At 37.8% G+C, this 15309-nt stretch overlaps 1 protein-coding gene across 1 annotated transcript; it reads left to right on the forward strand.

The window, feature by feature from the left end:
- Positions 1-1618: 1618 nt before the first annotated feature.
- Positions 1619-14286, forward strand: LOC110465477 (angiopoietin-related protein 7-like). The gene is made up of 5 exons (XM_021521313.1): positions 1619-1898; positions 6583-6695; positions 9056-9152; positions 11951-12112; positions 14030-14286. Exons 1-5 carry the CDS (start codon positions 1619-1621, stop codon positions 14284-14286), a joined length of 909 nt encoding a protein of 302 aa, XP_021376988.1.
- The last annotated feature ends 1023 nt before the right edge of the window (positions 14287-15309 follow it).

Raw genomic sequence — 15309 nt, forward strand, 5'->3', positions numbered from 1 at the left:
GGGTTTATCACCTCAACTTCCACTCCATAAGTGGGCTCTGTAACGTGTTTTGAGATATTTTTCAACACCCGTCATCTTTGACTATATGGTGAATGCAGATTGCGATACACCGATAGTATTAGGGAGGGGAAACCAGCACGCTCCTATTAAGTCACGTTACGTTTGATTCCTAGGTATTGGTGCAAATCTTCCCCCGATCAATGCCTCTCACCAGTCATTGGATCCCCGGAAAGGTTCAGGCAATATTTTAGAAATCTCACAGACACATAGCTTTTTTTTTTTACTAAGTCCATATTTCGGACCTCGCCGTATCACATTAACATAAAGAGTCATACCCCGGACCAACGATCTCCCCGAATCCCATAGGGGAGCTGTATCTGCCAACCCTTGTCAGTACCTCAAATAAATAACATAACTTCAGAGTTAGATGAAAACAACAAATTCATCACAATATGCTGATTAGGATGCACGTGGTACATGTTTCTGGCAGTTTAGTCGTAATGTAAATAAAATCTATGTTAAAAAGTACAATCCGACCACTGGTGTCAAACCTATGGCTTACAAATAAAAAATAACAAATACATCAGTAACATTTGAACAAGGTAATATAGATGATTCTACATTAAGACTAGCCGCAGTGTGGGAGAAAACCGGAGAACCCGGAGAAAACCAATCTGGTCTGGCAGGTGACTTCATACCTTCTCCTGTCCGATCGGGGAATTGAACCCAGGTCGCCTTGGTGAAAGGCAAGTGCGCTATCCAGTGCGCCACCTGACCACATCGGTAGTGTGTGAAGGCCCTTTAGGAAACACTTTTCGAAACTTCAGAGATGCTTCAACTGAATACAGTAAAAATTAGCTATTAATAGTTGATTTGGACCTAATACAGCAAACGTAATCTGAGAAAGTGTGTTGTATGAAACACATGTAGATATAAGGTACTTACAGGTGAATTTAAGCTTTTATGAAACAGTCTATAATGGAGTTCCCATTGTTTCATGCAACAACACCTTCCTATTGTTGGAAAATATGTTTGCACTCAGAGAACATCTCATTCTAAATGATACGACTGTTCCTGGATACTTGCTGTGGAAACCATCAGTGCAATGCAATATACATTATGAATGATTCGGGACCAGATTTGATGCAGCACTTTTAATTAGGAGAGACACTGTGACATATCTGATGTGACGGGCTTCCCAGCTTAGTAAGCTGACAACATCTAACAGGGGAGACACATACTTGATGTGACGGGCTTCCCAGCTTACTGTCAACATCTAACAGGGGAGATATATAGTCCGGACCAGATCCGACAGGATATTCCGAATCATATCTGATATTAAAAATATATATTACGAATCAGATCTGACATGAGGCCCATATATTCGGGACCGGATGTGATGGGATAAGATAAATAGTTAAATATTTTTCGACCAGATCCAATAGAGGACATTCATATTCAAAACCGAATCTGACGAGAGATACTTTTATTCTGGTAAGAACAATTCTGTCAAAAGGGAAATAAATATGCACCGGATATGACAAAAGAGCCATATATTTCGGACCGGATCTGAAAGAAGGGACTTGCATTCCGGCCTAACTCGGGCAAACGGGACAATATGAAGCTGGTTTTAATACTGTTTATCACGTGTCTATACGTAGATGGAAGCAACCGAACATACAAACGGAAACTTCGTGTCATAATTGACAATGATGCAGAAACTAACAGTTACACGGTAACGAGCCAAGCCGAGTGTTTTAAACGATGTACAGAAGATTGTGTCGCTCTTTCCTACACGGCTTCGGAAGGACGATGTAAAACATTTAATCGTAAATTTGAGGACAGCAGCAGTTCAGACATCAGCATCTCAACAATGTTCTTCTACAGAACCGCACAAGGTAAGTATATTGTATTGTTGTATTTAGCTGAAAAGCCCGACTACAATTATTTCAAATGTTTCTCAATAAACTACATAACCTGGGGAGTCGAAACACTTTTATTAATAACAATACGTCCTTTAATAAGACAGGGTAAGATATTTAGACATTTGTCCAATTTACAATATGGCCATATACAACACATTACATATACATATTACATGTAGTAGGACGAGGAATAGTTAAAGGTTAAAAGTAGAAGTAAATTGCACAATAATAATTAGCATGAATTACGTATAGAAACTAGTCATAACATTCAATCATCTAATAGTGATAAAGATAGTGCCATCGCTGGGGCTCGAACCCACGACCCTTGGCTCTCCAGCTCGATACTCTACCGCTGATCTAAAGGGAAATTCATACAGCTGACGCTTGTAAGGCAACCTAACACTGCACATCTTTTACGTGCGCTGTATACTGTGATGTAAGTGATACCAGGTCAATGTCTTGCTATTATTTTGTTTGTTTTATATTTGCTTGTCATAGTATTTCCTATAATATGAGGAGGCAGTACCCAAATCGGATCAGTACCCAAATCGGATCACCTTTTGCAAAAATACTTATAAATAAATAAATGTGTCAAAAAATCAGTTATAACAGTGATGTAGTCTGAGAATAGATAGCCATGCACCATTTTTTTGTCTACAGCTGATTTGGTTTTAAGTTCAAATAGCACAAGAAAACGTTATTTAAACTCAGATGTCAGTGTTTTGACCACGTTTTTAGAAAATGGCGCGTGCGATGACTATGCATTCTGTTTTGGACTGTAGGAATAAATTTTCACATAGAAATACTTTTTGTCATATAAATTCTAAAGGTCATCCTAAAATGTTAATATGCTGACAAAAAAATATTCATTTGAAGCGTAAGATAATGCAAAATTCAAGCCTTGATCCGATTTGGGTCCTGACATTCAACAAAAATGGAGACGCTGATTGTTGACTTCAGAGCGTTCTATAAATATCTCAAGTGATCCCCGTGTGCTAATTGCGTTTGTAAGAACACCCATCGGTATTCTTTCTTTGATACAACCATAAATGAACATAATTCCTCCTTCAGATTTTTCAATGATCTGATTTGCGTACTGTCACCTTAAACTTTGAATGAATGAACTAGCTGGTATCTTACACATTTTCTGTTTTATTATGTTGTGTATAACATTTCTAACATGTCTGTTGTTAATTGACCATATTGTGTATGTAAATGATGTATTGTGAAGAAAAAATGTAATTGGCATTGGCCTTGAATAGTCTGAGTAAGTATTACAATCATAAGATAATATATATTAACGAGAAAAGAAACCAAATTGATAAATGTTTCTTAAAATGAAACCTTAAGAACCGGACCAATGGTCTTTTACTATTGAAGTGCATCTTCAGCATTATGGCATACAAGTACGAGAATCAAAGGATGAGTGTATATAAGGCCCTTTTTTGGGCCCGGGTATATTCGGATTTTCACCTCCTTAATTTGTTCAAATATGTCCTATTGTATTACATGTGCAAAAACTAAGGTAACAGTTTGACCGAAAGAGGACTTTTGGGGGTAACAAAAGGGGTAGGGTAAACCAATGCATGTGTCATAAAAGAACACTAACGTGGGGCCCCAATTAGAATCGGGGTGTTTCTTCCGTATCTTCTATGAAGGGGTCACGGAAGATACCAAAATTGATCTGCCGCTCAATCACAACTCTTTTTTTTATTTCCTGTCTCTCCTATCTTCATTTTTTCTATCTACGTTCTGTTTCAGGCGGCGTCTCCTTAGGCACCCGTCCTCATATGACCCTGGCTGTTGTGTCCCCCTAGGAATCCGTCCTCATATGACCCTGGCTGTTGTATCACCCTAGGCACCCATCCTCATATGGCCCTGGCTGTTGCGTCACCCTAGGCATCCGTCCTCATATGGCCCTGGATGTTGTGTCCCCCTAGGCACCCGTACTCATATGGCCCTGGCTGTTGTGTCTCCCTAGGCACCCGTCCTCATATGACCCTGGCTGTTGTGTCCCCCTAGGCACCTGTCCTCATATTACCCTGGCTGTTGTGTCCCCCTAGACACCCGTCCTCATGTGACCCTGGCTGCTGTGTCTCCCTAGGCACCCGACCTTATGTGACCCTGGCTGTTGTGTCTCCCTAGGCACCCGTCCTCATGTGACCCTGGCTGTTGGGTCTCCCTAGGCACCCGTCCTCATGTGACCCTGGCTGTTGTGTCTCCCTAGGCATCCGTCCTCATGTGACCCTGGCTGTTGCGAGGACGTTTAACCGCAAACAAACAAACGCTCTGTCGGAAACGCTTTGTTTCTATAGTTCTGTGTATCATTTCCAATCTCACTAACTCATCTATTACGCCTTCTAAAGTATATATTCTCAGTAGACACATTTGTTATTGACTAATTCCCCAGGTAGTAATATCGATTGTAGATGTTTATAACTAATTCATTTTATCATTACTTTTTTTCCCACCTCACCGAGCTAGAACAGTCTATTCATGAATGATTTAATGCAGCTCCTCAATCAGGTATGGTACGATGCTGAACAATGAGGCGTGTATAAGTAGGGACATTGATTAAGTGTAGTACCTTCGCAGTTCAGTGAACAATAGATCTGCTGTATCTTACTTAATGGTTGTTAAAGGCGCCCAATACGGGATCAACTGCAGAATAAAGGGGATTCCTTCTGTGTCCTCTGCATAGAGGACCGTAAAGAGATCAAAACTGACCTGCTTCCTAATTGCTACCCTCGAGACCTATACCTTATCTTACTTTACTTCTCTTACTTTTCGGTAGTGTCTCCGTATGTACCCATCTTCATATGACCTTAGCTGCAGTGAGGACGTTAAACCTATTCAATCAAGGAAAGCCTTAATACAGAAAGTTATGTTCAAACGATAGCATAAAAAAATACAACATTTAATATAGAGCCCTATCTAGCTAGAATAAGCCACTATACACCACTTTACAGTACATATATATACAATTAGCATATATATATATATATATCTTAATTTAGTTATTTTCTTTTTTTTACGTTTTATAGAACCAAACATTCGTGGCGATTAAGAAACAACCCGTTTGATATGAGGCACGATAGTCTGTTGGTAGGGGGGCTCGTGACCGAAGGGTTGCCGGTTCGAGTCACGTGACTGCACTGTGGTGTATCTTTGAACAAGATACTTTACTCCGCTTTTCCCATTCTTCTCAGCTGTAAATGTGTACATGGTTAGGCAGTGCTGGCACTGTTGAATGATAGCTGTGAGCGCCGAAATGGCGGCACCGGCTGTATGCTCCCCAGGGAGTTGAGAAAGATATTGGCTGGTTGCAAAGGCCCTATAACCACGGATGATAATTTGTGAACCGCTTTGAGACGACTTACTTAGTTTGTGAAAAAGCGGTATAATAGAACCTCGAATGATTATTATTATTATGAAAATATCAGCCTGACGCCGGGAACTTCACACACGATTTATTGTTCAGAATCTTGCCATACATTCGTGTTATTACAACGATACATTTCATTTTGTTTGTAATAGTGACCTGGTACAATCACTGTTATTTCCCGCACAGAGCATCCTTCACCAATTCTATCCTGAGTACTGCACAGTTACTAGCTGTCAGACACCCTGTCAACAAACATGAATAAATTACTACCACCTAGAAATCTGAGATTGTAAGATAAAAACTCATTTAGGCTCATAGAAGTGTTGGTAAATACTTAAAGGACATTCGGGACAAACCTGAAGGTAATACGTCACGAGCACATTACCTAAAGAACGCTTTTTTAAAAATGTAAAAAGTGAATGAAAGTTAAATGTCAGTTTATTCTTATCAACGTTTAGACTGATCAGCGAATTAGCACTGACGCTTATATTTCTTTAGAAGAACCTATACCTTGCAGGACTATAACAAATATTACATATAAAATAAAGAAAAGAGTACTATCAACAACCGGTTTCTGGGCATAACAATCAAGAGGGAGACAGACCTGGATTTGAACCATGGATCACAGATTGTGATGACGTCAGATTACGATGACGTCACTCTAACCAACTGAGCTACCCAGTCAACCCCTGCCTATCTGCGACACAGCTATTTAGGGGGTTACTGTATAAACGATCGATGAGGAATGCTCTTGTGTTTCGCCTGCATCTGAATAGAGACCCTTAATGTAATCAATATAGATAGGAATGCATGTATTCCATGATATCCGGAATCTAAGCAGGGAGATATGCTTAAACGGAACTTAGTTACATTACTATATTTAAGTCAGTTATACCCAATCTCTATTGCCCCCCCGGCCTTTTTATGGGGGGGGGGGGGGGGGGGGGCATATTCTTAATAAACTGTTGCAATAATTAGTTGTTATGGTTACAATGTTTTATCAGACATATATGGAACAAATATTTATCAATTAAAATTGCTTATAAATGTGTTGAAAAATAAGTTTGTGACACGGCTTGCGCATTCCCATTGCAAACTTCATGGTGATTATTTAGTTTAGTGACGTTTAATCCTGAAACTTATGAATAAATTATAAAATATAATGTGTATTTTATATCTGGTTTTAGATTTTAAAGATGTTTAAGTGTGGAATATGCCTGTTTATTTCTTGTGTTCAACAGTAATATCTGAAATGTTTGTACTATATTTCAGATTGTGAAGATGTGTACCCTCGGAACGGATCGGGAGTTTACCATATAGAGACGCAGGGAGGGGACACTTATAACTTGTACTGTGATATGGAGACTGCGGGGGGTCCATGGAATGCAAGTATCATGTGACGTTTGTAGAATGACGTGCATTGAGAAATATATTGTCTTATTAAACCATGAAATGTTTTACTTTTGGACGGCAAATTGACAAATAATGTGCATGTTATAATCATCTTTCAAATACAAGATGCCCAATTCTGTTGGTGGACGTTTTATTCCCCGAAGTTTGTGATACCCGTGATTGGCCCAGTTACCCCTTTTTAGTAATGACACAGTTCATAATATACACACTGTCCGTATGTTTCAATGAGAAATTAAACAGTACTCCTTTAACATTTTCAATTAATGAATTAATGATTATACGCACCTGTCCCCCTGTTTCAACATAAACTTAGACAATTTGGATTTCAAACTTTTGGCCCCCTAACATCACCGATGTGTACTAGCAGTACTACACAGCTGTATGATGTGTCCTAACAGTACGACACACCTGTATGATGTGTCCTAGCAGTACGACACACCTGTATGATGTGTCCTAGCAGTACGACACAGCTGTATGATGTGTCCTAGCAGTACGACACAGCTGTATGATGTGTCCTAGCAGTACGACACAGCTGTATGATGTGTCCTAGCAGTACGACACAGCTGTATGATGTGTCCTAGCAGTACGACACAGCTGTATGATGTGTCCTAGCAGTACGACACAGCTGTATGATGTGTCCTAGCAGTACGACACAGCTGTATGATGTGTCCTAGCAGTACGACACAGCTGTATGATGTGTCCTAGCAGTACGACACAGCTGTATGATGTGTCCTAGCAGTACGACACAGCTGTATGATGTGTCCTAGCAGTACGACACAGCTGTATGATGTGTCCTAGCAGTACGACACAGCTGTATGATGTGTCCTAGCAGTACGACACAGCTGTATGATGTGTCCTAGCAGTACGACACAGCTGTATGATGTGTCCTAGCAGTACGACACAGCTGTATGATGTGTCCTAGCAGTACGACACAGCTGTATGATGTGTCCTAGCAGTACGACACAGCTGTATGATGTGTCCTAGCAGTACGACACAGCTGTATGATGTGTCCTAGCAGTACGACACAGCTGTATGATGTGTCCTAGCAGTACGACACAGCTGTATGATGTGTCCTAGCAGTACGACACAGCTGTATGATGTGTCCTAGCAGTACGACACAGCTGTATGATGTGTCCTAGCAGTACGACACAGCTGTATGATGTGTCCTAGCAGTACGACACAGCTGTATGATGTGTCCTAGCAGTACGACACAGCTGTATGATGTGTCCTAGCAGTACGACACAGCTGTATGATGTGTCCTAGCAGTACGACACAGCTGTATGATGTGTCCTAGCAGTACGACACAGCTGTATGATGTGTCCTAGCAGTACGACACAGCTGTATGATGTGTCCTAGCAGTACGACACAGCTGTATGATGTGTCCTAGCAGTACGACACAGCTGTATGATGTGTCCTAGCAGTACGACACAGCTGTATGATGTGTCCTAGCAGTACGACACAGCTGTATGATGTGTCCTAGCAGTACGACACAGCTGTATGATGTGTCCTAGCAGTACGACACAGCTGTATGATGTGTCCTAGCAGTACGACACAGCTGTATGATGTGTCCTAGCAGTACGACACAGCTGTATGATGTGTCCTAGCAGTACGACACAGCTGTATGATGTGTCCTAGTAGTACGACACAGCTGTATGATGTGTCCTAGCAGTACGACACAGCTGTATGATGTGTCCTAGCAGTACGACACAGCTGTATGATGTGTCCTAGTAGTACGGCACAGCTGTATGATGTGTCCTAGTAGTAAGACACACCTGTATGATGTGTCCTAGCAGTACGACACAGCTGTATGGTGCAGACTAATACAGTTTGGTTTACTGGATCTATTACCAAATTCTAAAAGTACAATCAACGTTATGTTTGTAATGGTCGTCTTTAACTTTCAATTTCACACTGTTATGTCATAACCATGATATTTACACATTATTTCTATGATTAGACCGAAGGGTAAAGCATGTACTCTAAAAAGAGGAAATATTTACGATATGGTTATTATCGCGAACATTTCCACGCGCAAATTCATATGAGAGATTTGTAATTAAACATGTAGAATGTATAAATTGTAGAACCATTGAATTACAATGGTTTATTCCCCTTTTCTGGCATTGAAATTCAGGAATAAAACGACCATTCGACTGGAAAAGAAATAACAAAGCCCCAACAGTAACTCCAATAATCACAGTACTGCATCATATTAGGGTTTTGATTTTTTTCAGATTTGATATTGTCACAATAGGTGCAATTGTTGAAATAGCTTAATATATATTTGAAGAAATTACGTTATTTGTATTTCTCTGTTGTTACAAAACTCCAGGTTATACAGAACAGAGGAGATGGAGATGTGGACTTCTATCGCAACTGGACTTCGTACAAAACAGGCTTCGGGAACCTGGAGGGCGACTTCTGGTTAGGTAAATATAGTCACTGAGAGGGTCTTACAAGGCTTCGGGAACCTGGAGGGCGACTTCTGGCTAGGTAAATATAGACACTGAGAGGGACTGACAAGGCTTCGGGAACCTGGAGGGCGACTTCTGGCTAGGTAAATATAGACACTGAGAGGGATTGACAAGGCTTCGGGAACCTGGAGGGCGACTTCTGGTTAGGTAAATATAGAAACTGAGAGGGACTGACACGGCTTTTAGAACCTGGAGGGCGACTTCTGGCTAGGTAAATATAAAAACTGTTAGAGTTAATAAAATGGTTTTCCTTTATTATAACAGGTAAAAGTGTTAGAGTTAATAAAATGGTCTCCCTTTATTGTAACAGGTAATGATGTTAGAAGGGGAGCTGATAAAATAGTCTCCCTTTATTGTAACAGGTAATGATGTCATAGTTAATAAAATGGTCTCCCTTTATTGTAACAAGTAATGATGTTAGAGTTAATAGAATGGTCTCCCTTTATTGTAACAGGTAATGAGGTTAGAGTTAATAAAATGGTTTCCCTTCATTGTAACAGGTAATAATGTTAGAAGGGGAGTTAATAAAATGGTCTCTCTTTATTGTAACAGGTAATGATGTCATAGTTAATAAAATGGTCTCCCTTTATTGTAACAGGTAATGATGTTAGAGTTAATAAAATGGTCTCCTTTTATTGTAACAGGTAATGATGTTAGAGTTAATAAAATGGTCTCTCTTTATTGTAACAGGTAATGATGTTAGAGTTAATAAATTGGTTTCCCTTTAATGTAACAGGTAATGATGTTAGAGTTAATAAAATGGTCTCCCTTTATTATAACAGGTAATGATGTTAGAGTTAATAACATGGTCTCCCTTTATTGTAACAGGTAATGATGTCAGAGTTAATAAAAATGGTCTACCATTATTGTAACAGGTTATGATTTTAGAGTTAACAAAATTGTTTCCCTTTATTATAACAGGTAATGATGTTAGAGTTAATAAAATGATCTCCCTTTGTTATAACAGGTAATGATTTTAGAGTTAATAAAATGGTCTCCCTTTTTTATATCAGGTAATGATGTCAGAGTTAATAAAATGGTCTCCCTTTATTATAACAGGTAATGATATAAGAGTTCATAAAATGGTCTCCCTTTATTGTAACAGGTAATGATATCACAGTTAATAAAATGGTCTCCCTTTATTATAACAGGTAATGCTGTTATAGTTAATAAAATGGTCTCCCTTTGTTATAACAGGTAATGAAGTTAGAGTTAATAAAATGGTTTCCCTTTATTGTATTAGGTAATAATGTTAGAAGGGGAGTTAATAAAATGGTCTCCCTTTATTGTAACAGGTAATGATGTTAGGGTTAATACAATGGTCTGCCTTTATTGTAACAGGTAATGATGTAAGAGTTAATAAAATGGTCTCCCTTTATTGTAACAGGTAATGATGTCATAGCTAATAAAATGGTCTCCCTTTATTGTAACAGATAATAATGTAAGAGTTATAAAATGGTCTCCGTTTATTGTAACAGATAATGATGTAAGAGTTATAAAATGGTCTCCCTTTAATGTAACAGGTAATGTTGTTAGAGTTAATAAAATGGTCTCCCTTTATTGTAACAGGTAATGATGCAAGAGTTAATAAAATGGTCTGCCTTTATTGTAACAGGTTATGATGTAAGAGTTATAAAATGGTCTCCCTTTATTGTAACAGGTAATGATGTTAGAGTTAATAAAATGGTCTGCCTTTATTGTAACAGGTAAAGATATTAGAGTTAATAAAATTGTCTCCCTTTCTTGTAACAGGTATTGATTTCATAGTAAATAAAATGGTCTCCCTTTATCATAACAGGTTATGATGTTCGAGTAAACAAAATGGTCTCCCTTTATTGTAACAGGTGATGAGGTTAGAGTTAATAAAATGGTTTCCCTTTATTGTAACAGGTAATAATGTTAGAAGGGGAGTTAATAAAACGGTCTCCCTTTATTGCAACAGGAAATGATGTTAGACGGGGAGTTAATAAAATGGTCTCCCTTTATTGTAACAGGTAATGAGGTTAGAGTTAATAAAATAGTTTCCCTTCATTGTAACTGGTAAAAATGTTAGAAGGGGAGTTAATATAATGGTCTCCCTTTATTGTAACAGGTTATGAGGTTAGAGTTAATAAAATGGTCTGCCTTTATTGTAACAGGTTATGATGTAAGAGTTATAAAATGGTATCCCTTTATTGTAACAGGTAATGATGTTAGAGTTAATAAAATGGTCTGCCTTTATTTTAACAGGTAAAGATATTAGAGTTAATAAAATTGTCTCCCTTTCTTGTAACAGGTATTGATTTCATAGTAAATAAAATGGTCTCCCTTTATCATAACAGGTTATGATGTTCGAGTAAACAAAATGGTCTCCCTTTATTGTAACAGGAAATGAGGTTAGAGTTAATAAAATGGTTTCCCTTCATTGTAACAGGTAATAATGTTAGAAGGGGAGTTAATAAAATGGTCTCCCTTTATTGTAACAGGTAATGAGGTTAGAGTTAATAAAATGGTTTCCCTTCATTGTAACTGGTAAAAATGTTAGAAGGGGAGTTAATATATTGGTCTCCCATTATTGTAACAGGTAATGATGTTCGAGTTAATAAAATGGTCTCCCTTTATTGTAACAGGTAATAATGTTAGAAGGGGAGTTAATAAAATGGAATCACTTTATTTTAACAGGTAATGATGTTAGAGTTAATACAATGGTCTCCCTTTATTGTAACAGGTAATAATGTTAGAGTTAATAAAATGGACTACCTTTATTGTAACAGGTAATGCGATGATTAACAAGCTCACAAAGCAGGAGTGTAAACTGTTGGTACAATTAGAGGCGTGGGATGGTAGTATGGGATACGCTGAGTACGCCCGTTTTCAGGTGGCGGACGAGGTAAACAAGTACAAGGTGCTAGTTGATGGATTCACAGGAAATACAAGTAAGTAGGCTTAATTTAATCAGACAATATATTGACTTACACGTGACCACGTCCTGGCCAGGCGACACCCCCTCTTATCCTGATTCCAGGACTTTCAGAAACTGATGTTAGCAGGATGAATACATCAAGCATTGAACTGTGTTGTTATGACATTTTCATGTATATATAGTAATCTCCCCTTAACTTCCTGAAGGATCCCTGTCCAACCGCACTGTGATTTTTTATATTTAGTTACCTCCCCTTAACTTCCTGCAGGATCCCTGTCCCACTGCACTGTGCTTTTCTTTATATATAATTACCTCCCCTTAACTTCCTGATGGATCCCTGTCCCACTGCACTGTTTTTTTTATATATAGTTACCTCCCCTTAACTTCCTGCAGGATCCCTGTCCCACCAAGCTGTGGTATTCTGTATATACAGTAACCTCTTTTTAGTTTTGTTTTGGTTGTAACTACTGTAACACAGGTGTGTCAAATCGATTCCATTGACCGGGTAGCTCAGTCTGTTAGCGCGGTAGTTAAAACAACCAAGGCTCGTACATTCTTTGCAATAATATCATCACTAGTGTTCTGGGTGTAAAAAGGTAAGCGGTCTAGACCAGGAGTCGATGGAATTCAGAGCCCGTATTCACGAAACTAGTCTGACCGCCTAACCTTTGATCATTATTGATGATTATGCTTTGCTTATTACATCTTTATGAAGTTCCCTTAAAGTCCCATGCTATGGATTTCTTTTCAGAAATTATTTATCAAAAGTATAGTTATGCCGAAATCAACAGTTCCCTATGGGTAGTTTCAGTTTATTGCTGTGGTACGGGGAACCTGAAGGGAACTCAAGAATCACTGAAAAGACTTTTATTCAAATTCAGATAAAGCCAATATAAACAAACATCTGAATAATACAAGTTTAGCAAGCTAGAGGTGTGATGCTAGATTTAGGAGTTGCGTCCCCTTAACACCATGTAATATCATTACATACCATGCTATCGAAGAGATCTTTCAATTAGCCCAGCCCAATGTCGAACCCTTTATTTTTATGCAATCTTATATCTTGTAAAAAAATGAATAGAAATATAAGTATTAGATAGTTTAAACATTGTTTTTCTTCAATAACCAAACATATGTTTATTTTGTATTTAATATATGATTTCATTGGGATAGAAAAACAATCATTCATTTATTCCTCTCATGATGCTGTTACATAACAGGTAAGCAATTAATGCCAATTAGGCCTCTTGTTATGGTCTAGACAGGAAGGATATTCAAATTAGTTCTTGTTTTTAATACTGTGAAATGATCCTTATCAGATTTCTGTATTTTAAGGCTGTAAGTACAGTCACAGATTTCTGTATTTTAAGGCTGTAAGTAAAGTCACAGATTTCTGTATTTTAAGGCTGTAAGTACAGTCAGAGATTTATGTATTTTAAGGCTGTAAGTACAGTCACAGATTTCTGTATTTTAAGGCTGTAAGTACAGTCACAGATTTCTGTATTTTAAGGTTGTAAGTACAGTCACAGATTTCTATATTTTAAGGCAGTAAGTACAGTCACAGATTTTTGTATTTTAAGGCTGTAAGTACAGTCACAGATTTCTGTATTTTAAGGTTGTAAGTACAGTCACAGAGTTCTATATTTTAAGGCAGTAAGTACAGTCACAGATTTTTGTATTTTAAGGCTGTAAGTACAGTCACAGATTTCTGTATTTTAAGGCTGTAAGTACAGTCACAGATTTCTGTATTCTAAGGCTGTAAGTACAGTCACAGATTTCTGTATTTTAAGGCTGAAAGTACAGTAAAAGATTTATGTATTTTAAAAGTGGAAGAGTTTTTTATGTTGTAAATACATTTGATACACAATTGCAAATGTCATATATGTTTTCTGTTTCCTAATATGATCAACATGTGGTTCGTAATTTGCAGGTAATTCGTTCGAAAGACAGAGTGGCTATAAGTTTTCGACCTTTGACCAAGACAATGACATCTTCCAGGAGCATTGCGCTGTTGTGTTTCGCGCAGGTTGGTGGTTTAAAGACTGCAGTAGTACAAACCTCAATGGCCCGTATGCTAGTGATACAGGAACGGACAAAAGGTTATCTATGCACTGGCAAAGTTTCTTCTCAGACCGCTCGACGGTTCTAATGAAGAAGTCCCGGATGTTGATAAAGAGACAAAAATAATCTTTAGGACATGGAGAGTAATATATGTTAATTTCTTACTGTTCAAGCAATCTTAATGCAAACGAAACAACACTCTATTTCAGGATTTAATATTTACCATTGTGCATGTGTGGTATTGTATACAACCGTGCGATATTCAAATGACATTTATATCAGCTAAGAATGCCATGACCCGATTTTCTACGTCATCAGGATGCTGATGACGTCAAAATAGTAACAGCTGATACCAATAATCCTTATTGGACTGGTGGTTTTTCTATCAATTGAATGGTTATATACAGACAATTACTATGAGCAGATAAATGTTTAACAGCTCCCGTAGATTGAAGCTAAAGTGTCTATCAGCTACCTTTTTTTTGACCCTATATTGTTTATCAGCTCCTGTATATATACATTCAAGTGTTAATCAGCCAATGTAGATTAAGTCTAAAGTATTTATCAGCTCCTATAGATTAAGCCTAAAGTATTTATCAGCTCCTATAGATTAAGTCTAAAGTATTTATCAGCTCCTATAGATTAAATCGAAAGTGTTTATCAGCTCCTATAGATTAAGTCTAAAGTGTTTATTAGCTCTTATAGATTAAATCGAAAGTGTTTATCAGTTCCTATAGATTAAGTCTAAAGTGTTTATCAGCTCCTATAGATTAAATCTAAAGGGTTTATCAGCTCCTATAGATTAAATCGAAAGTGTTTATCATCTCCTATAGATTAAGTCTAAAGTGTTTATCAGCTCCTATAGATTAAATCGAAAGCGTTTATCGGCCTCTGTAGATTAAGTCTAAAGTGTTTATCAGCTCTTATAGATTAAATCGAAGGTGTTTATCAGCTCCTATAGATTAAATCTAAAGTGTTTATCAGCTCCTATAGATTAAATCGAAAGTGTTTATCATCTCCTATAGATTAAGTCTAAAGTGTTTATCAGCTCTTACAGATTAAATCGAAAGTGTTTATCAGTTCCTATAGATTAAATCGAAAGTGTTTATCAGCTCCTATAGATTAAGTCTAAAGTGTTTATCAGTTCCT

This window comes from Mizuhopecten yessoensis, unplaced genomic scaffold (genome assembly GCF_002113885.1).
Source record: "Mizuhopecten yessoensis strain PY_sf001 unplaced genomic scaffold, ASM211388v2 scaffold11081, whole genome shotgun sequence".
Lineage (NCBI taxonomy): Eukaryota > Metazoa > Mollusca > Bivalvia > Pectinida > Pectinidae > Mizuhopecten > Mizuhopecten yessoensis.

What these genes read in the sequence shown, in the direction of transcription:
- LOC110465477 (XM_021521313.1), top strand. Translation starts at nt 1,619, where the DNA reads ATGAAGCTGGTTTTAATACTGTTTATCACGTGTCTATACGTAGATGGA. An exon ending in CTTCTACAGAACCGCACAAG is followed by an intron (nt 1,899 to 6,582) that starts GTAAGTATATTG and finishes ACTATATTTCAG; the next exon opens with ATTGTGAAGATGTGTACCCT. An exon ending in TGGATTCACAGGAAATACAA is followed by an intron (nt 12,113 to 14,029) that starts GTAAGTAGGCTT and finishes CGTAATTTGCAG; the next exon opens with GTAATTCGTTCGAAAGACAG.